The following is a 23,815-nucleotide window of genomic DNA, read 5'->3' on the forward strand; positions in this document are numbered from 1 at the left end:
AGAGTATATCGGGGCGGGAAAAAGTTTTTGGCGAAAGTAAAATACCGGGTGGCTAGATGGTTTTCAAGTTTCAAAGTTGGAAGTGCCCGGTTTCCTTCTTCGTCTAGATCAGAGCTGCGGACGAGTCGCGAGGCTGGTACATTAGGGATTAGAAGCAGTGCAAACGTAGCAGAAATTCGGGATCTAGGTCGATTCCCCGCGATATATTATCCCTCTGTCATAACTCAACCCTTGAACCCTCTCAGGGTAGGATCGAGTCAAGACAGCGCTCTCCCCTCGGAGGGCGATAAGGGGGGAACGGGATAGACGGTGTTCGGTATCTTCAGGAATATAAAATAAAGTGTAACATCGCCGAGGCGCTTGCGCTAAGGCTAGGCTGGAGACACGCTGAAAGCTCGCCATTATCCGGGCGCCTCGGAGGAAAGTGGACAGGCTGAAAGCCTGGACCTCGCTTCACGTCCCGCCTGTACGTGTTTGGTGCTCTAACGCTGGTTGATATGTCACCAACGCCTTTCCCGCGAATCGAGACAACAGAGTCGGGACGGGATGCACTCGAGTTACAACCGTTTGTTTCACTCTCGAGTTACAGTCGCCTCGCTACGTTTACCTCGCACCTCTCGCTAACTGTAACGCGATAATAATCAGGGGGAATTTCTCTTTGAGGTAGGGAACAAGGTTCAACGCTTGTGTCGCGCGCTTGTACATGTGCGTCTGTCTTCTTTGTGTGCCCAGCTTGATAATCTAGACGGTCGTTGTTGGGCCTTTGATACAACCGTGCACACTCACGCTCAGAACTTCCAGCTTACACGTGTCAAGTCGTAGGATGAACGGCACCCCAAATGGCAAATGAGTGATTGGTACCTGCTCCGCGAACTCTCGAGTGATTAGGAATTTCTCGCCCGGACTAACGAGCTTTGAACACCGTTCAAAATGACTACCCTTTACAGACGCTTACCAAAAACATAGGAAGTTGACCAATTCCCTTCGGTACTTTGGAATGCTGGCCACTATAATCACGAAGCTCCGTTGCGTCGGACGCGTGCAAGCATTAATTATATTACTACTTTCACTCTCGATATCAAGCGGTCGCTTACAAGTGGACAGATTTAATTATCCAATTTCTTGATAAAAAGTTTAAGTACGCATTCCACAAACACAACAGTAGAAGAGTGATTGAACAATTCAAACTTACCGAAACTGATGGCATAATCCAAGGTTGAAGCGTCGCTGCAGATTCACGCCTAACCGAGACACAAAACGAAAACAAGTTCACAGGACGCAACGTCTAGCCCGACACCGTCACTACTTGAAACGCTAATTTCACTAGGGTTAAATTCGCCCTTATAACAGTTGAATAATGGCTATTCTTATCGGACGGAGCGTACACGTCTCTGCGAATCGCCACGTCGCGTCTGATACTAAGGGATCTCGAAGTTGAAACGTATCGCGATCGAACTTTGGTTTTGTTTTGGCGAGAAAGTTAGACCTTCAGCAGCGGTCCCCGATCACATTGTATCGATACAAAATTGTACGTATATGGTAATCTGTTTACCTCCGAATGTTGTCGAAAACTTCCGAACTTAGACGATGTTAATGAGCAGGAACGCGCTGAAGCCGCCGAGCCTCGCAGGTATGATCAATCTCAAACGCGAGTATATACCTGTATATATATACGTCTAGTACACCATCCGTTAATTAATAATCCTCGTGTGGCACGAAGAAAATAACTTAGGTAGCATAATGATAGCGAATTTGTTCACAATTGGTTACCAGACGACGAAGGTAGCGGACTTATATACATATAACGGTTTAATTAAAATTGATCCGGTAAGCGGTTCACGAGCGGATAATCTTCATTCCCTCGGACGTTGATGAGATTTTCGGCGTGGCAATAAGCCTGATTGGTGGAATATACTTCTGTAAAGTATTATCTTTGGTAAACGTTACCGGTCGCTGGCATATCGGTATGATTCGCGTTATTTTCTTCCATCATCAATGATATTCGTGTTCTCATAGAATACACGAGTACGAACTTCCATTAGATTTAATGCAACCCACGAAAAAAATCTTCTAGAAGAAAGGGGTCGTGTCGTCCATTCGTTCGTCATTCGCGTCATTCAAACATCAATAAGGTTACTGTATCGACTCGTTTTGGTTAACTGACGAATCCGGTTATTGTACAACCGCAATATCGATCCATGCAGTTCGCAAATCTGGAAATTTTGGGATAAATGGTACTTAGACCGGACATTGGTCAGATATAACGGGCGAGTGCATCGCGACCGCGCAGGAATCGAATTATCAGTTTAATTTAATCCCAGTTAAGTCTGGTGTGTAAGGGTTTGATTAGTTGAAGCGAATACGCGTAGTATACGCGCAAAAACTCTCGAGGGATGTGTGCGAGGGTGTATTTTAGATTCCACGAACAAGGAAACGAGCGATTTGCCAGCCTCGAGGAGGTGAGCACGTTTCCGCCGTATTCAGCGGGCGGGTATTTTCTCCTCGGGGCTTGCGAAAAGGGGGCTATTGAAAAATTCAGACCCCTCTCGCCCCCCGTTAACGGAAAACACGGCAAAGTAAAACATGAAGTGTATTATTGTATGTTACGTCCGCCCGAATACACATATGTATGAACGTATACGTAGGTGTGTATAATAATGGCGAGAAGTTTGTTTCGAGGATTTATTATCCTCGTACATTATAGGCATGTACCCATCGGTACATACGTGTATACAATGTTTGTCTGTATGTTTTCTGGTCACAGTCCCGCCGATGTTGTCGATACCGAATCAGCTGGAAGGCGCGTATATTGGGCAGGATGTTACCCTGGAATGTCTCACCGAGGCCTACCCGACCTCGATCAACTATTGGACGACGGAACGTGGCGACATGATTGTCTCTGGTAATACGGGAATTTTATTGCTCAGGTGTTACGTACGAGATTTAACGTTAGATGTGGGGGATAATTGTTACCGGGGTGAAAAAGGAAGACGGAGAACGGAAGTCTGAAAAAATGAGCAAAAAACCAAAGAGTATAATGTGACGGAGCGAAATGAATAACGAAGTGTCGCCGAGTATACCCGGACTGAATGAATTTTTTGCTCACGTCAGCGAATAGAGATTCATTATTTTGCGAAGTTCATTCAAACGGGTAAATTCATCCCGTGTACATGTGTATAATGTGTACCTGCAGCCCTGAACGCGTGAAAAGTTTTACCTCGAGTTAAGCCGTCGGAACAAGAGCCTTTTTAAAAAGTGCAGTACAAATGTGATTTTATGGTAGTAATATACCGGGAACTTTTATAAAACTTGCAGCAGGAATTGCTTGCAGTCGCGTTGATTAATGCTGAACCCATTCGCGAAACTCAGTTTGTGAATTCCATTCTAGCCGAAGCTCCGCCGTCTTTTCTTCTATTGGCCTAGATAACCTTCTTGTTTCAGGTGACAAACACGAGGCTGTCTCGTCGGACAGCGGTTACAACAAGTACATGATGCTGAAGATAAGGAACGTCAATCCGAAGGACTTTGGATCGTATAAATGCGTGGCGAAAAATTCATTGGGAGAAACGGACGGCGTGATTAAACTGGACGGTTAGTCAATTCGCACGATTCGTCAGGAGAATAACATTTTACTTTTCTCGTTATTTCTTTCTTATCACACTGCCGCACCAGCAATCGGATGTGAATGTAACACGAAATCTAATCGCGTCGATCGACCGCCCGCGGTAATGAACCACCGTACCCGTGCAATCTTGACCCTCGGAATTAGCCGAGATCGATCAAACCTCGAGGTCAAGCATCGTTTTCGTTCGCCCTCAAATCTAAATGACGGGTAAATTGAAGCGATGTGTATTTATTTCAGCCTGGAGTCTTTCTCATTCGCCAAGAATATACATTCAGAACATTGCTATAGATAACAGAATGAATTTCGGCTCAGATTAATTTCTGATTTGAAAATTGAACCTTTTCTAGTTACGGTTGCTTCAACAATCATGACTCAGGCTATTATTGACTTTTAGGTTTTCACTGAACTTCGTTGCGAGAAGAGAATATTTTGCGATACGCAGTTTGAGTTGTATTATAATTTACAACTCTACACGCAATCCGTTGGAATATGTCAATTTACATGAATTATATCGTTATTTGAATTTTTTTTTCAAACAGAACAGCTGGAATCAGATTCGATCTTTGTCACGTAAATTATTTATAACGTTTGGTAGATTTACGAGTTTGTCGATACATATTTTTTTTCATTCTCTCTTACATAAAATACCATAAGTATTGTCATAACTTAAATATATCACATATAAACATATCGTGAAACGAAGATCAAACTGCGGGTCAAAGCAAGAAAACATGGAACACGTTATCTTATACGAAATGGAGAATGATGCAAGCGGTTAACTGACGAATCGTTACGATAAAGTTTCTCCGCTTGGTAAACGGTACCCTATCGTTCAAGTCGTCGTCTGACTCCGTTCCAACTTCCTCTACAATTTCTCAGATTTCCTCATTCGAATTTATCGGAAATCTCACAAAGACGCATCTCAGATACATGTAATTCTTCTTTTGCTAAAAAATACGTATTTATACACGCAATTTTCCTACCATTTAATTTTTTTCCTGCAATAATCGCTGGATTTTAAAATCCATGCGAGGCCTGAGTCGGTAGAATTGCTTACACGCGGCTCCGAATTTACGGGTAAAAAGTAATAACAGCGAAACGGTACGATGGGATCGTTTGTTACAGAGATTCCAGCCCCCTCCACCACGACAACGCAAGTTTCCCCTCACGTGACGTCATCAATAAAAAAAAACGGTAATTTTTCTGTCCTAACCACGGTGTTTCACGTCCGTATTCCTGTATGTATAACATTTATACATGTATTTCACATATACACGTTCATATAACTTGTTCCGTACAATAAATCTTCTGCTACGTCAGTCTTAATGTATCCGTTATGTTCTGCAAGAAACATTGGATAATTCTCGTTAACGTCTCACGGTGGTAGCTTTGTGCACGTTATTAAATAAAGTGAATTCAATGTTCATTCACGTACGGTTTTCCACCCAAGCACATGTATATATTATACGTAATATTTCACAAATTCGCTGCAACAACCCCAGCTATGAAATTTAATCCTTAATTTCTGCGTGTAATTAACGTTGACGAAAATTCGCTTCAGCACGATGACCTGCATGAAAAGTTTTTGTCTCTTTCCCTCGAACATAATTTACACTGAGACTGTGGCGTGTTTGCAGGGAGAAATGGAAATAAAAACTCGCGTCAACGGCCTATCGACTACGCGGTAGAAGAATGGAGAGAATCAGGTTGGTTCATTTAATTAAACCATTCACAACAGCTCGAAATTTGCACAATACCGCTGATTACAGGTATTTACTCACACATCGCAGCTTATCATAAAAAATATCCTTCATTACCCACTCGAGTGTTATTTTTAAAAAACATTTTATTTTGAGTACGCACCGTCAACAAATTGCTCATCTCGGTTTATTAGGATTGATTGAGTGTTAGTCGCGCAGGGCTTTACGCCTAGCATACGTGATTCCATGCTGAATCCACAGTGCCATGCCAGATGTAAAACCTTGCCAAAACGCAGAATCAGGTTACGGTGCGAGCATTCAGTCAGTGAATGTGCTGCCAAAAATACTTCGCGTGAGTTATTTTTAGCTTGAAATAAGGAGAATATCATTCGCCCGACAAAAGTCGTACACGCGCATCCTAGATTTGACCGTTCCGCCCTTCGATTCTCCAAGCCATGCAAAAATAATCGGTCCGAACGACAGTACCTGCGTACAACGAGTGAGTGTATTTCACGAGGATAGAAAAGCGAGGTAGAAATAGCCCAGGAGACGTATCGGTGATAAATTGAAGGAAGCGCAATACGTGGATTAAGGACTATTAGCGCCGGCGTGAGGATGACTTTGAATTCACGGAATTCCGGCAACGTTCTTCCGTTCGCTTTTATCCCCGGCAGAATAAAGCAGAGAGATATGCTTGTGATGTAATTTGAATACTCAAGCCGGATGAAAGAATTTCATATAAATACGGAGTGGATCACAGAGGTAAACTCACCCATGGTAGCATCAGCTGGGAATGCGTTGAAAATTCGTCTTCCCAGAAACGCTCTCGTCGGGAGATAAATTTTATTAAAAATTCTCCATACTGGGCAGGCTGATGCGAAGAATGCCTCTGGTGGACGTTTGTCACGCCGGACCAATGTCGAGGATCGGAGAGCTTCGAGACTGCATGGGTTGAAGAAAAAAAGTTGCAAGAAAGAAAAACAAAAACTTACTCTGACTAATCAATATTCGCGACAGGGTCTGATGGTCCCGCTATCAATGGCTTCGCTCGAATTACCAACGTCCTACGAAATCCTCCGGAACGAGGTGTGAGAATTGAGACAAATGGCGTCTTGCACGCGTAAGAAGGAAGGAGCGAGATAAAAGAGGGGGGTGGCGGAGTGACGCGGGGAGGCGGATGGAGAGAAAAGAAGAAAGAAAAAAATAGAGACAGACGTAGAGAGAGAGAGAGAGAGAGATGGAAGAAGGGAAATAAATCCATACCACGTCGGCAAATGTTCCAACCTTTTGATAAGAACGCAACTTTTGCATGTTTTCCGGGTCTCGAATTCCCTTCAGCCGTACTCGAACACACACATGCGGCTTCCGCTTGCGTGACATTCTCTCAGGATCAGCGAAGCGATGAACTTCGGGCTTCGACGCACCTTATCATTTTTCTGCAAGGTATAGCAGGCCAAATCTTAGATAGTAATTTTCCACTTTCCGATAAGAATAAATTCCAGTTTTGATTCTCGCTTTTGAGTCTCTGTGTGTTCGGACGTTATATTGCGTTCACGAATCACGACTATAACCGAGTGCCTGACTTATGTTTTTCAAGTTTAATTTTTCCCCCATTTTATGCGCATGCTATACCGAGATGAGAATTCACAGTCGTTTGGCCGCCCGTGTATAAATTCAACAAACGAATTCGCCGCAATTTTTTCACCCGAGATGAGGATTGTGAAGTAAAGTTTGAAGGCCGGGGCTCGGGGTGGGCGACGACGCTCTAAAACTTCCTTTTCTCATTGCCACTCTCCGCAGGCACTCCGTCACCTCACCGGCGTACGCCGCAGCGTTCATATTCGCGCCGCCACAGCCGCGAAGTCGAATCATACATGACATTTTTTGCAAATTACAAACGTAGAAATATGTGGTGAATTTTTTAACTATGCCGCATGCCTCGCGAAGGAGTGTGAAAAATTGTTGCTGCGGTTTTTTCATTTTTAATTTTTATTTATTTTTTTTTTTCTCCACGCATCACGTTAAGCCTTCATTTAGAGACCGGTACCTTATATTCCAAAATGCAAATTTTGACCAAACCTGAATGCAAATATTTCTCTGGCAATATCAAATTTTCATTCGATAAGACTGAGATTTTCAACAATGCACGCAAGTTTCTACCGTACGTTTTTTAAGTACCTACCAATTCGCATGAAAGACACTGCATTTGGGTTCACGGAAGAAGGATCTTTACTTCGGGTACATTGTTGTTCTTTAAATGTTACAGTTCACTCCGTATTTCTCAATAAACTCGTCAACGTTCTGAATCACAATATTTTTTCTCGCGTCGAAGGGAATTTCAAAGAAAGCTCCCAGCGGAGTTGATCTTTTTCAAGTTTGAAAGAAAAACGATGACTCGATCAAATGTTTGCTCGTTTCCCGTGGGGGATAGGGACGAACGCAAGACCAACTCGCCGCTAAGATCACCTTTTATTAGTAGAACTCCACGCAACAATGGTTATAATTATATACTTTAACGGATATTATCGTAAGCTCGGTGGTTCCGAGCCACGCAAACTGTCAATTTAGCAATCTTTGTCGATCTGCTTAATGCCGAGTCGCAAGAAAAAATGTCAATACATCAGTAAATATGCTCATTTCCAGGACAAACCCAGCTTATTCCTATACACCTGTGTGTATATGAAGCTAAAAAACGCTCAAAACAATAGTTGATGCCTTAATTTTCCTTACGGTCACGGTCTCTGCCCTATAACATACATTGCGGACGACGGGTTATGCATAAAGTTGCTCATACGACATCCGTAAAAAATAGACGTTATAATCGCATCCCTGTACAACCAATTTTTGCACGTAATTATAATGTGCACGGTAAAAATATTTCGAACCATTTTTTTGTCCATACCCATATTCGGGCAGAGTTACTGCAATACAAGGTGAACATGCAGCGAAATGATGTGAGAAATTTCACGACTGTTTGTTCGTGCTCGGGTCGCGGTCGACCAGCCTTCGTGGAAGGTTCGTCAATAGCGGAGAGTATCTGTCTATCTATCCGTCTGTTGATCTATTTGTCTTTGCGCAGAAATAGATCAATTTGTTTGCAAGGACGTGCATGTAGCATAAAAATGGCTTACGTACATAAAACGAATCGCCAGCAAGCCACGAAGCGAAAGCAAAACCACAACAGTCAGAAGGACGAAGAACCAGGCATAACGAGATGGGAGTAAATGCGCAGAATCTTTCTTCGGGTACTTCATTTATCGGCGGAATCCGTTTCTGGGAAAATTCGCAAGAAACGGGGATCGATTTGAGGTTCCGACTAAAAATCGAACGAGTTCAAAGTACACGTGTGGCAGACGGAGAAGGAAAGAAGAAAAAAAGAAAAACCCACTCATGCGTGGAAAATGAAATTCTACGTTTGACCGCGTATGTTTATGGAATGAAATAATTGATCCGGGGAGTAGAATTCACGCTTTTCGCGCGCAAACGTTTATCTTCCAAATTTCTTCTATATCCACCGTTCTCTGATGATCGAAATGGTAATTTTACTGGTAATCCATTTGCCAAGAGAAACAACAAACCGTAGTGAAAATAAATGAACGATCAAAAAGAAAGAAAGAGAGAAAGAAAGAAGGAAATCGAGTTATAGCTGTGGCGTTTGCGATGGTACACAAGAGGACCATAACTCGGTAGCGATAAGACTAAAATGTGAAGCAATATTCTACCTCGCTTATACAATATTCATTCGAACTGCAGAGTCTTTGAAGGGCCTCGGGACGCGAGCTAATGGCAGGGGTCACTTTTAATGTCACCACAGTGCGAAGCTTGCAGGCCGGTGTATGAAACGATTCTAAGCAAGTTTCCAAACTGCCTCGGTTTACCCGACCTTCGCTAGCACGTTGAACACAGCCCTGGTGATTGCGGTGCAAGCCGCAGTTTCCGGGCTGTCAGCTTCTCCCGTGGGAAGATTCCCCCGTAAGACCGACTGACTAGGCGGAGGTATATCAGCCCAGAAAATCAACTTTTCCCCGTCCACTTGTCGAGCGGCATCGCGCGTTTTCCGCTGGACGTTCGCGACAATGGCGCGTCCTTGCGAATAATTTGCATTCCGAAACTGCAGGACTCTCCGGGCACCGTCTGCAGGAGCCATACGTCCTGCCCGAAATCGTAAACCATGAGTAATAAAAATATGCCGCTTATACCACTCCGTATATATTATACGTATAGGTACCTATAGCTCTTCGTGATCAAACTCCGCGTACTCAAGTCGTTCGCCCGAATGTCCCGCACCATTATTTTCGAAAGTAGGTAAAACGTCGTAAAATCCCCTGCAACTGCACCATTCGTCGAGTTTTCATTGAAGAGAGAGAGAGAGAGAGAGAGAGAGAGAGAGAGAGAGAGAGAGAGAGAGAGAGAGAGATGTAATATGAAATTTAAAAGGGAGAAAATAAGGGAGGCGGACCTCAGGCGGGTTTCACGCTTCAATTTTCATGCCTCGAATTGTCAGAGCGATATTGTAAATCTGTTTCCAGATTCCGACGGGGATTATACTCTGGTCTCGATGCGGACGCCCCAAGACCCATCGGACGGTTCTGGCGAACCAGCCTCGCTACGGGTTCAAGGGATCTGGACGGTCCTCCTCCTCTTCCTCACCCTCGCGCTGTTGTTCGTTGTCAGAAGATGATTCGTACGTTCCGGATGGGGCTTCCAGTTAGTGTGTATTAAGCGGTATGGACGGCAGCTATGAAATTTCTGCCGCAGAAGAGTGTGCTAAATTATTTTCATACTAAACGACTTATAAATAAGTATAAAAGTTTGTTATTAAAAAAAAAAAAAGAAAAACGAAGAAAGGAAGAGAAAGAGAGAGAGAGAAGCGGATTATAGTCGAAATCGTGACGAATAAGACGGAGAGAAATATACTAGAACGAAATGAAGATCCAGGTGAAAAAAAAAAAAAAAGAAAAAAACTTAAACGATAACGAGTAATCAATAAATAAGTAAATAACCCAACTAAGACGTGAAAATAAAATACCGTAGGAAAAACAAAATTCTGTATTATAAAAACGCAACGAAGGAAGCTCGAAGCTCACGATGTTCGCAACGGCGTCGTTTTCCACTTAATATTAGATCCTGCAAGGACGCGATCACGTTCGATCCAGCTGCAGCTCATTGTCCGATCCCGGTTACAATTGCGTCCGGCATACGGCGTGTGCGCGTACGTATGTATGCATGTATGCATGTATGCATGAATGTATGTATAACGCCAGGGCGTGTCGGACCGAAAATCATTAATTATACACGATGTTCCAATTAGAGTACCTACCCCCCAGGCCTTTTATACTCGAAGATAACGAACAGCGTTTGTCATCGTGCAACTAATTACACAGGCTATCGCTCTGCGAACTATGTATGTAACCTAACGTATAACCCCAGCTATGTCTACCTGCCGAGAGTTTGGGTGGCGTCCGTTACACGTGCGATGCGGCAACTGACTCAAACCATGACCAGGCAGCTGTAATAATGTACAGTCTAAAGTGAAGTGAATTTTTCAACCTTCCTTCTTCCCTTTACATTCCTTTCATATTACTCGCCGTTTAATTGCAGGATTCAACTCTTATGCGATATCTATAACAAAATAATCGCGGCAACTCTTTTTTATAACGTTATATTGTACTGAAAATCTCAAGACGGCTAAAGCCGCATAACGATGGTCACTAATGCACTTTGCCCCCCACAAGTCTCATGCAGACACTTTTGGGGACATACTCTACCGGGTATGGTGGGAAATAAAAGTGATTTTTGTTATTATTATTATTACTGCTGTGGTTATTAATATTATTATTGTTGTTATTATTATCAACATCACCGATAATTATCGTATCAGGATTTCATCACTCTGCGATGGATGGATCGTAAAAATTATCTCGACAAACTGTAATTAGTCCGGTGAAGTATGTATATATGTATATAATACATAGGTTCTGATATTCTTTTACTGAGCTCATTCAACTACTAATGAACACAACTTTTGACAGATAAAAACAATAAATGAATGCATCTTAATTTCAAGTGAATGTTTCGACAAGAGTTTGATTTATTCGACATTCGATACGGTGCTGTTATAATTGTTGCAAAATATTGTAAATTTAATTACGGAGGAAGATTATCTGAATACGTGAATCTTCCCACTAGACAAAATGCACATTTTTCATCTGTAATATCTAGCGATTCGTTTGAAATATTTTTCGTATGTGAAACAGTTTAAGTGAAAAATAGTTTTCGTTTCATATTTTTAGTTTGAAAACGAGTTGTAACCCTTTTTTCGATTCTAACATGCAAACGAAAATTCGGTTGTATTAACTGTACGCGTATAAACAGATTCGTTTTACACCGACACAGAGGACATACGTGTGTCAAGGTGTACCTACTTATTCACGTGTGGGAAGTCTACCGACGCATTTTGATATTTCAAATAGGCAGGTAGGGTAAGACGAAAATTTATATCTTATACTCCAGGAAAGGTGAAGTGTCTCAGGGTGAAGTGGAAATGTTTCTCGAATTGATGTTCGTACGTCGCGCCGGCAGCTGCATCGGATGAAAATGCTTATCTACTTTCGTGTCATCATTTTTCTTCGCATAATGTAATATCACTGATAGCACTTTCGCATATCTCGCTGTAAATATACATATACATATACATATACATATACATATACATACATACATACATATATATATATACATATATATTGTAACTCGAACATGCCAATTCAGTGTTCACTTGGGGGATAATAAATTTGACGCGGAAGTAAGTAATTCATGAATTGTTTTGCATTCACAGAGCTGTTGAAGCAATGGGTGGCATACTTTCGTTTCGTTATCACGCTTCGCGACGATGGGAAAATGGAATTCGATAATCATTTCGGCCGAAGGGAGAATCCTTGACTATAATTCTCCCGAGATCATTTCCCTTACACAATACGGAGAAATATAAATATAAATATATTATATGTAATATATAATGTATTGGGAGCGAGGAAAAACTACTGGGCACTGTTAAATAATCATTCGGAGTTCAATGATTTTGAATAGTTCCCAATAGACGTTTTTTCAGGGCCGACCATCCCTGCAGTCAGCTATCTTGCGTCTATATATAAAACTATACACATAGTTAATGCCCACTGTCACGAAACCGTTGACGTCCTTGCAGCTTTGATGTTATACGCGAGAATTTGAAAATGCTTGTGCAGTATTATGTAAGAGATGTAATAAATAGTTACGCGAGAAAACATCGATCAAGACCTCGTAGCTGATACGTATGAAATCATGTTATAGTCAAAGGTATGAAATGTATAGTTATGCATATATTGAATAGATATAAACACGTATACATAATATGTATGTATAAAAGAATCCGCTTTCGGCAAACAATCATTCTCGATCAAGCAGTCGAAACGTCTATATTTGTAGTTCGAACGCAATCAAGCTTACAACAGCGACCAAAAACGGTGTTCATAATTTTAAATTATCGTTCACTGGGACGAAAAATCTGCTGAACAAGTTGTAATGAGAAGAGGATGTATCGCGATCATTCGCAAGTGTTTAGAATATTCGAATAAATTACTCGATTGAACATAAAATTTCGCTGCAAAATGAATCTAATAAAACGTAATTGGCGAGTGTGTTCGAGTAGTGTTTAGAAAAAGTATTATTAATGGGGAAATATTACTTGCTCGAGTGACTTTGAATGACGGAAGCGGAGCGAACCCCGTGTAATAGTATATAAATTAAATGCTAACGAACACGAGGCAAAAGGCGACTTTGTGTTTTTGAAAATTTCGCGAGATTCGCGTGTAACTCGGAAGGTTTCACCGGAAGAAATTGTCGCCACAATAGGTGAATTTTACGATTTGTTGAATCCGCCATTGAGACCGGTGAATCAATTTGACGACAACACCCGGGAACAGTATTCGCTTGACTCGGTCGATTCAAAGAACCAATTAGGTTACCATGCTCAAATTATACCTATTCAAATACGCGTATATCGATGGAGTATCCAATTAATTTCTGTGCGTGGCTCCAAAGTGAGAATCTTTCTTCTCTTCACGGACTGTGACCGGCCAGAGGCGTCAAAGGAAAATCGCGCGTATTTTCCAAGACCCAAATTTTGTTGATCTGGTTTCATGGCCGTAAAACTATTTCGTTTATTCGTAACGGAAGTAAAATATACGCGACGCTTATTTCTGTGCACGTGTAGAAGCACGTGAAAAATAAAGCTGCAATGTGTCCTGTTGATTAAGAGAGGAGTGTATGTGCTGTGAGATGTTAGTACTGAGAATGTATAACAACTTTTCAGCTGTAAAAATCTTGCTCTACGAGTATTGTACCTAGATGAAAATCGGTCGTCGGAATGAAATCGTAAAACTGCAGAGGGAAATGTGAGGGAATATACAATGAAACTTGATATCTCAGCTTGTAAAATCAAAGCGCATATTCGTATATTAATCTGGTAAACAAAACCTCTCGCTGGTCTTTGATCGATTCAATTGCTGGATATGTTCGGTCTTGAAATTTGAACAACACAACTTATGAACATGAAATACATATTAGCAATGTAACGTGATATTGTGTAACGAAGTGAAATTTGAAATGTCAAGCCCAAGTGTGATTGTAAATAAGCGTTCTCAAATTCCTGAAGAGTATGACGTATCAAATTCAATTATTCAATATTACTCGTGCTCATTGAACATTTTCTAATTATTTATTTCCTTTTTCTTTCTTGTTTTTTGTAATCACGATCGAGATTGGCTGTCAATATGAAATCATTCGGTGTTTGGACAGTGGCGCACGGTGCTCCAGCTGTAATAGGACAGCGACTTAAACGGCCTCGTAACGCGAGCCTTCCATTTTTATTCATCGGGTTTTCTTTTTTCTCGTGTTCGTTTAAAAATTGTACAGAGTGTGTGGTGTTGAGAGAGTGAAAGAGAGAGAGAGTGAAAGTAACTGATAAGCTACGTATAGTCACTTCGACCGAGATGAACATCACTTGACTGAACTGAACTAAACTTCTCGGGAGCCTGAAAGATAATACTAAAAGCGAAGAATGGGTTCCGATTGGTGCAGAATAGTACGACTGTATATATAACCACACTGGTGGCGTCCCGGTATTTCTTGCAAAGAAGTCGACCCGCGGTAATGAGAGAAAACGAAAGGGTCGAAGTCGGAGGGTCACCTGGGATCCGGTCACAAGTTCGAACTTCAACCTCAAGTATAGAGGCGAAAAGCTTCGTGACCGTATTGAAGATACGTCGAGGTGATCTAGCGAAGCGCGTTCCGACCTTTGTGTCAGTAGCGTGTCAATGGTCCGGAGACGGCTGTCTCGTGACAAGCTGGTTATGTGCCACTGACAAATATTACCAACCCATGTCAGGCTGTCACGCTACCGCGGGCACGTAGCTAGGCTAGCTCGCGGTTTGTAAAACGATTTTTGTTGTTTGACTATACGGAGGTTGATTGGAAAAAAGAATAAATAAATAAAGCCCCGCGGACGCGCGAAGCTGATTGGAAAGCCTGCGTTTGGTGGAAATTCATTCGGTCCTCGATTAAAGCGCGTGAGAGAATTTTCGGTGCACACGGATTTTCTCCCGCCGTCGATTACCTCGTCTGCATCACTCGGAGTCACATTCTATGCGTGAGATAGATTAATAAGGAAATACCGATATTATAATGTTATGATATTATATAATACATGACTATAATTTAATATATATTACAGTATAGAAAATATAGTAGCGGTACGATGAGATATTGAGAGAAGTGGTGAGCGGTGAATTCGGAGTAAACTAAAAGAGAATAAAAATAAAAAAAAAAAAAAACATATATTAATTATACATAAATTAATTTGAGAAACAAAACAATATTGTATCCATTGTAGATAATAATTTGTTGTATTTATTGATATATTACATAAAGATGATGAAAACAAACGAAAAATATAGATATATACATCATTGATTTTATTCATATCGTGCTGATATAATTCGTGATTTTTAATTCAACCAAAAAACCTTCTTATCTCCCGCCATCCAGAACCCATTCTCACTAACCGTAACTATACTCCAACTGTGGTTAAGTGGTAATCTGACAAACCTCTGCAGTGTCTCGTTATCCGCACATCGACGGTGCATCATATTCAGCAGCGCTTGCAAGGTGAGTTCTACCGTAAGCCCATTTTATTCCTACGTGTCCGTGGTTGACGTGTACGATGTGCCCGATATGATCGCGGTCAGCAGACGTTGAGCAAAGGTTTACGTTGAAAATTACTACCCAGAGCTACCTTGCTGACCAAAGTAGATACTCGTATCACGGTGCGCGTGTAAGGTAGGTACGTGGATGCCGTGTATATTCGTTTTGGAGAGAAAACCGATTGCTGAAGCGGTGGATAAGAAAGTATCGAGTCGAATAAAGAGGAAAATACAGCTAGCGTTGCATCGGCATTGTTCTCTCCAAACGTTTATTATTCGTACGTATGGAAAAGCTTGGTGACTTGGAGAAGGGTTAAGGTGTTGTGAAAAACTTGTTTTAGTTTATTCGCCATTTACAGCTGAATAACAGAAGTGATTGATGGAAAAAACAGTTTTTGAAAAGATTATTTGGCCGCTGTTGCAAGTTTAGAAATTGGTTTCATACGAATAGTTTCAATTCAAAATACGATCCTTTCGATGCGGATTTTCACTTTAAGGCACAAAAAAGTTTTTCAAATTATCTTAAAAATTCACTCGTCTACGTCCATTTAATTGGAACTCTCCTTTGATTGCTCTGCAATTTTTTACTCGACTTTTTGTCCTTAAGAAATTGATAAAAATGTTCCCGAAAGTCACAAAAAAAAAATACGAGATCCGATGAAAAAAAAGCAGCTAAGCCGAATTTCAATTTATCAAAAATCCATCCTATAAAAGCTTCGAGGACATATTGAAGCTTCTGAAAAGTCTTGGGTTTTTTTATTTCAGACATTCCGTTCACCTAAAAACGTGGCTATCGGTTTACCGATCGTTTTCTGCAACCGGAGTCAATTTTTTTAAGTAATTTGAAAAACTTTTTTGTATTTTAACGTCAAAATCCGCAGCTCACAAATGCGTTCTGGTTTACTCTGTTTCGTCGATTAGTCTATTCGCGATAAAATATTATAAAAAATGATCATTTTCCACTGCTGTTACCTGGGAAACCCCTCTTAAAAAAAACATCAATTCCGGAAAACGAATAAATAATGTAGAACTTTGTCAATCTATGTGCAGAGCGTTGAGGTAGGTATGAAAATCTTTTTTCACAGACCGTTCAATCGTTGTCTACGATTCTATATCACGTGGAGTGTGAAAAAAGCGCTGGTTTTATATCTCGACGTTGGCGGTTGGCAGAGAGAAAATCGTCACCGAGCCGAGCGTGTTAGGGAAGGGATGGAAGAGAATATCTGTGCCGGTGTAAATGACCCTCAATTAAAAGTGCAAAAAGTAGAGCGCGAGTGGTTCGCGTATAAGCTGGAGGGGTGGCAATCAATCAGGGCAGCTACCATTTATTTTTTACTCTCCCGAGGGAAGAAACGCCGGCGGGAATGGCGCGGAGTGCGAGAAAGAGGCTCGGAGGGTAAAAGGGAAGGATACGCCGGCTGGGGAACCGTGACAAGCGATTGTAATTACGAAGGGAGCAACGGAATGACGAATTTACACCGCAGCTAAACTAGTTAGTTACTCGACTCAATGTGTTCGCATCAACGTCAACAAGAAGCGAGAAGCCCCGTGGCCCCGGGTGGCGGTTTACCGCCAACAAACCTTCCCACGCAATAAATAACTCGAAACTTGAACCCCGGGCTTAAACCCACGTCGAAGGTTGAATCAAGAAGACCTGCAGACGCCGATATTGGTGACCCGAGCAGGGGCCGTTAATATGTATGTGTACGCGGCGTCGTGGCGGAGCTTCGCGAGCTTAACAATTTGACCTTCTTCAACAACATCCATAATCGCGTCACGAATGTACCTAGTTCTAAGGGCGAACCGATTCCTCGGTGGTGAATCATCGCTATGCCGGTTATTGCTCAGAATCTGCAGGTTTGTTGAACCCCGGTCTGTGCCACGAGGTTCGTGTGACGCCGAAGGGCGGATTCAGGGGACGCGTCTAGGTCTGGTATGTGTGCTCGGAGGTTCGTCGCGACGCCGCGACGAGGAGGAAATACAATATAGCGGATAAAAGCGGAAGGCGGTGGAGAATGGTGGAGGTAGGCGTAATCTTGAAAGTGTCCTGCGCATTCCTTGGGGGATTGGAACACGTGGGGTTATGTCGATGCGAAGCCGAGGATGAGACGTGCCGAAGGAGAGAAACAGACGCCGCTGTTGCGGAGAGCGGCTTCAACCCACGGATAACTCTAAAGACCACTCAACGTCGGCACACTCGCTGCGAATCCCATAGAAAAACATCACCTATTTCGCTACATTATCGTGGTCAACAAAAAAACAGAGAAAAAAGGAACGGGAGAAACGAGAAAGTGCTAACGCCGCGGTAATTGCTGGATAGCGATGACAAGGGTTGAATCAAATTTCCAGTGGTGCGAGCGCTGGTCACATTTAGATCTGAAGGATCGATTCGTTGTTTATCCATGATTTAGTATTTGTTATGATTATCGCCAATTTCGCTTCAGCGGAATATTGATATTCCAAGGGGGATTATTTTACCTGTCGAATTCAGTCTCATTGTACATTTACATTTCCGCAGAATTCTTCTGCAGGTTTATTATATTGATGACCGTTCGGGAACCGAAGTAACTTCAGTGATTTCGAATTCATAGCGGTTTCTATGCATTTATCCGCCTTATTTTCAGCAAAGCGAAAGTGGAACGAGTCATTGAATTGTTAATCTGTTTTCAAATTCAAGATTTGAGATTGTTTTGAAAACAACTAACAAAAAGCGAATGTGAGCCTAATCAGGTACCTAATGCAAACGAAGATAAAAGTGAAAAAGTATCACGGTCTTCAATTTGTACGATACTTTTCCGTAAAATGATGTATCCGTAAGAGATGGCAGTTAATTAAAGAAATCACATGGACTTGTTATTTTGACCCGTTATCGAATCGGCATCCCCGCGTACATCCGGGGATACGCATCTGGAAGGGATCGCCTTAGACAGATTCCCTACAGCGAAAGACAAATAGGAAGAGACGGATCAGGGTGGCTGGAAAGAGAGAAGGGAGCGAGAGTCGAAGGGAGAGGAGGCAGATATCACGAAGCGACACAAAGCCACGCGAAAGTTGAATGTGGGCGAACCTCTTTTGTTCTCCAATTTCGCCTTCTTTAATCCATTTCAATTCCATTTAAACTCAGGTCAGTCCGGTCTTTTGAAAGGAAGGTGAAACCTCGAGCTAGCCTTTGGGAGTAATTAGGGAAAATTTGAGGAGGCTTGACAGCCACCACCTCCGATGATCGAGCCGAGACTGCGGAGCGCCTAAACGGAGCCATATTGGTCTTCTTCTCCCGCTGGAGGGTGACGCCTAGAGCGGAAGAAAACCAGTAAAATGGCTAACCCCGATCGCGTCTGCCAGGCGACCACTTCAGCTTCACGGTGTGGCACCCCCAGGGAACGAACCCCGGATCAGCCCTGACCTCCCTTCTCGGGCCGGCGATTCCGCAAGGTTGAGGAATGAGGCGAGGGGCGAGGGAGAGAGACAGAGGGATTAGGGGACCAAGAGGGCATGAAACTCATGACTCGTGAGTCGTGGGGAGCCATTAACTTGGTCGTTATTTTTCCGCTCTAAGGGCATATCGGCATTTCCGTCAGGGAATCCGCGATTCGGTAACGAAATTCACTGACATCGGAAACTCGCCACTCCGTTCCTGAGGACGTCGGTCGAAATAATTCGCGAATCTCAACGTATTAAGCGGTTCAGACAAACGAGTCTCGGCCGTTGTTCGCTTTCCAGTTCTCCAGAGACCAGTTGTCGATAAGCTTTAAAAAAAATCGGAAAAGCGCACTGTCAGACTCAAATGAAGGATGCGAAATAATAATTGTTCAGCAAATCATACGCCTTCTTAATTCTAACATCAGACCAAAAATACCGTACAAATAACGCGCAGTGACTCGGATAATAAGCTGCAGTTTGTTTCAGAATCAGCATTGATTCGGGACCCGAAAAGCGTTGGTTTTTTTTTTTTTTTTTTTTTTTTTCTGCACACCATTACAGCCACGGTGAGTTCGCAATTTCTTTCGACGACTTATACACCGCGGTTGACGATGCGGCAGAACTTTTTCTGCTCGGTATAAAATAGCCTGAAACTGGGAGAAAATGTCCCGCAGAATCACTGGCCAGTTTTATTCGGCCGTTGACCGGTTCCAACCTAATGGAGTTGTTGCCTGCGCGCTCTGCAGTATTCGAGGTGCCTAATGGACGGGAGGAATTCGCGATGAATTCTTGGCACTAATTCAAGACGATTAGTTGTAGACAGTAGATCGACTGGTTTTCGAAGGTATGAACATAACCCTGAGGCGGAGGAACTCTGACGAAGGAACGAGGGTGTGAGAGATAATCAGAGAATTTGCATTGTCTGTAGGCAAAGGTACACCGCGGAGTGGTCTTTGTTTTTATGTTTCGTTATTGGAACAGCGAGGAGTGCAGAGGTAGGAAATAAATGTACGAAGAGAGGCGTAAATCAGAAGGTAATTTATTTGCCCAGCTATTTCATTATATATATATATATGTGTGTACAGGTTTGCCGGCAAGTATCACGTCACCTCTACACTTCCATTTAGCTTCGTTTAACCTTTAATGAAACCAAACGATCCCTGCTGCAAACGAAATTGTTAGAAATGGGAAGTATTACCGTAATCCTGAATTTTGTTTACCCACATGCGGGATTTTATGGGCTCGACTATTTCATACAGAAGGCCGATACATACGCGGAAAGGTTGTGTCGACTATTACAGCTCTGTAACTGTAGCCCAACTCTGGCACGGTACGTACTATTCATATTTTTGTAAATAATCAGGTAGAAATCTTACGAAAGAATCTAACCCAGACTGCTATTACTCCCAACATTGGTCAAACGCAACCGATAATCACATCCGTTACGACTGACGTTATCATAATTGGCAGGACATTAAACGCGACCGATAACTGATAAGCAACGTTGCTGAGCTGCATACGTCGTTCCTGCCGGATTGAAATAGTCACAAATTCGGCTCACATTACGTGGGCTCAGAACGAAAAACGCCTCTTTATAGCCTGACCCGCAACCTCGGTCAGTTGAGGAGTAGGCCGAATATTTCCCGACCACCGAGGAGGATAATTGGCAAGGGGAGATGGAAGTACTGCCGGTTATTTCGCTACGGATGGCTCCCTAGGCCGAAGGGCGAACATAGCCAGCTAGTGCTGAATAAAACAAGACGTACCTTATACGAAGGACAAGACACCAGCCTCGTATAATTCCGATACGCTGTAGAACAAATTATTACAGGAAAACGAGGAATGATCTGATACACTCGATGAAGATAAATTGGATCGCTAGATATCGCTTTTCATCGGAATAGCCCTTGCGGTATACGGGATATTTTGTTTGAACAACTGTGTTCAATATACGTACGGCTATTGATACGGTTTTTTATATGGGTGCAACGGCGATTCAATCGAAAAATATACCGTGCGGTATATTTCATCAGTTACGTGCGAGTTTTTACTCATCGTTTCGCTTATTGTTGGATATTTTCACTCGGTATAGCATGAAGTATTAAAAGTTACCGAAGGAAGTAGTAGATGAATTATTATGTGACATTGGGCAGGATCTGAACTATTAATATCGAACATTTCTTTTGGGACTATTTCAACAATCTCAATAGGAACGATCTCCAAATATTTCTAGTAGGATTTCCGTGCTGTGAGTGAAACTAAGAACAAAAATAGATTCCACACTTGACGAGCAATGTCGTGAATTTAATTTGCACAAGCTACTTTGATTTTAACAAGCTGTGTAACGCGTTAAACGTGACTGACAACGATAAGAAACAAGCTCACCTGTCCTCTTAGTAATTCAAATCGAACATCGAACTTATGTAGGAATTCGTTAAGTAGGGAAAATCAAATTATTTTGTGAAATATGTATACTTAATTGAACGTAGCACCGATTCTCTTCACTTTCCGGATTCACCATTGTCAGGCTGCAGGCTATTTATATAAAGTAATAAGATTGTTGAAGATTTGCTCCTCGAATCAAACCACGTTGAATCGAGTGAATCTGATCGAAGAACGCTTCACCGCGAGGAACAGATTTACCGGCGCCTTCGCTACAACGGAAAAAAGAAAACGAAGAAGAGTTAAAAGAATAATCAACTCCCGATGAAGGCGGAGAGAATTAGCTCGTGTATTGATGAATTAATTACTACTTGCTAAGTTTTTTCCGGCAGCAAAGTAGCTGTTCAGCTCACAAACGTAGCTGAATGGACCCGCTGAAATTCCAGATGAAAATAATTTTTGAAAAACGCTGATATTCAGTGCAAAAATAGGGTGCTTCGTCTTGCAGCACGAACTGTGCGGTATTCATTGAATTGTGAGTTAATATTTGAACTAAATTCAATATTTGGAGCAAATAAAAATCCCACCGTGTAAAATACAGCCCGCACTGAATGCATCGAATTTGTGTATTTCGTTTTTATATTTCACATCTGCTGGACGGATTCAAACCTGATGATTGGAATGCCGCAGGTTCACGTTATCAACATTCCCAACGCATCGCATCAATAATCACACCACTGCAGTGTGTTGGGAATGTTTTTTCAACTCGTGAAAAATATTTCAAGTACTAGTTTATCGAACTGGGCTAGTTTCGTAAATACGAACTCTCACTCAACGGCAAGATATGTCCGCTTTATTTTGTGTCCATAATGACACGGGATCAACTTGAAGCCTGCTGCTCCAATCTGTGAAGGAGCTTCCCTGACAAGAAAACTCCGTACTACCAGACAGCCGGCAAAAAACGCTTCAACGTCGCATTAAACAATTAGGAAAAAAAAAAAAAAAACATGAAGTCGAAGTTTATGCGCTGTCTAAAGAAAACGGAGTCAATGTTTAAATCGTTTAGTCGACCCCAGAAAGATGTGCTTCAAAGTTGGAACCGACAGGCAACAAACTGATGAAGCTGAACTGACACGACACCCAGGATCAAAATGTGTGTACTTACATGTATGTATACATAAATACGTCTGCTTATGTACTTCTAGACTAAAATAGTATATTTAAGAGATAAGACTGGAGAGGGCGAAAACTTTCCTGACATAGCGTATATTCGAGACAGAGAAATCCAACCGACTGGTGGCACTGCAATGCATCATTGATAGCTCAACTGATCTTGACTCAGTTAATGTTAAACGACTTCGTGACATCTCGATGCCCCAATTAGAAGGATCCGGTCATCGATACTTTCAGACTTCCTAACACAGCAGTAACTAGAATTAGTAGATCGAGAATTCACCCCGACGTAAAATAAAATTGGTGACAGCGGGATCGAATGCACTGCATTCCGCATCAAGCTGCACATTATATGGTTTAACCTACTTCACAGTTAGTGGGATCTATTCGACTCAAAATTATCACTGCGGGAAAATACGAAAAATCACACGCTGTCCTCGAAGCATAAAAAAAGGGGAACGAGCGGCGTAGAGATAAAAAATCAGAGTGCTATCAGCCGAGATTGAGCTCTTTTGACGTGATAGAGAAATGAAAAAAAATAAATAAAATTCAATATTACCAACGGAATCGAAACCTTCCTGTCTCCAACTCGACCTGCAGGAACGAATTTACGAATAGCTATCAGCCGCTGACTGCGGCTGTCTATATTGCCGGACTCTATCGCGGCACACACCACTTCCCCCGGTCCTGTAAGGTATTACCGTAGTTTCCTCTCACGAACGGAGTTGATGGACCTCAAGCGTGAAACCAGAAACGGGGAAATCGCACCCCGTTCCGAATGCCCCGCGCGTCTCGGTCCTAAACGTTAACCATCAATTCATTGGATTTTAGCGGTAAGTTTATAACACCACTTTTCGTGAAATGTGCTCTTCTGGAGTTAAAAATTGGCTTCTAATATGATATATGTTGGTCACCATATGGTCCGAGAAGTGCCGCAGTGGGGACGATATTTTCAGTTCCTTCTTCGCCCCATCCCTCCGTATTGGAAAGCGATAGTATTATACCGCCGGCAGCGCGCTCATAGGAAGACGATATTTCACGACATTGCGAATGAGAGTGGCGTTATTGCGCTTAATACGCCGTGGAGACACCCTCTTTCTCTTGGACGGACGGCGGAAAACCAACTTAAATATCCTAATAAGTCAGCGAGAGTGACGCGTTTTTTTCAGTAATCTCTCCTTCTATTCATATGCTCTTTTGTTTCGTCGAATGGAAACCTTTCTCCGAGAAAGGACGTCTAATTGGGTAATTGAAAATTACCAAGATTTCGTATT

At 42.2% G+C, this 23,815-nt stretch overlaps 1 protein-coding gene across 2 annotated transcripts in view; it reads left to right on the top strand.

Annotated features, from left to right (window-relative positions):
* LOC124177922 (lachesin-like) overlaps positions 1 to 15,197 on the top strand; it is a 142,245-nt gene extending 127,048 nt beyond the window's left edge. For both annotated transcript variants that reach the window (XM_046560881.1, XM_046560882.1), the window contains exons 7-11: positions 2,765 to 2,902; positions 3,442 to 3,591; positions 4,751 to 4,819; positions 5,263 to 5,331; positions 9,855 to 15,197. In XM_046560881.1, the coding sequence (XP_046416837.1) occupies positions 2,765 to 2,902; positions 3,442 to 3,591; positions 4,751 to 4,819; positions 5,263 to 5,331; positions 9,855 to 10,006 (578 nt within the window). In that variant the 3' untranslated portion in view covers positions 10,007 to 15,197. The remainder of the gene's footprint in view (positions 1 to 2,764; positions 2,903 to 3,441; positions 3,592 to 4,750; positions 4,820 to 5,262; positions 5,332 to 9,854) is intronic.
* The last annotated feature ends 8,618 nt before the right edge of the window (positions 15,198 to 23,815 follow it).

Source organism: Neodiprion fabricii, chromosome 3 (genome assembly GCF_021155785.1).
Source record: "Neodiprion fabricii isolate iyNeoFabr1 chromosome 3, iyNeoFabr1.1, whole genome shotgun sequence".
Classification (NCBI taxonomy): domain Eukaryota; kingdom Metazoa; phylum Arthropoda; class Insecta; order Hymenoptera; family Diprionidae; genus Neodiprion; species Neodiprion fabricii.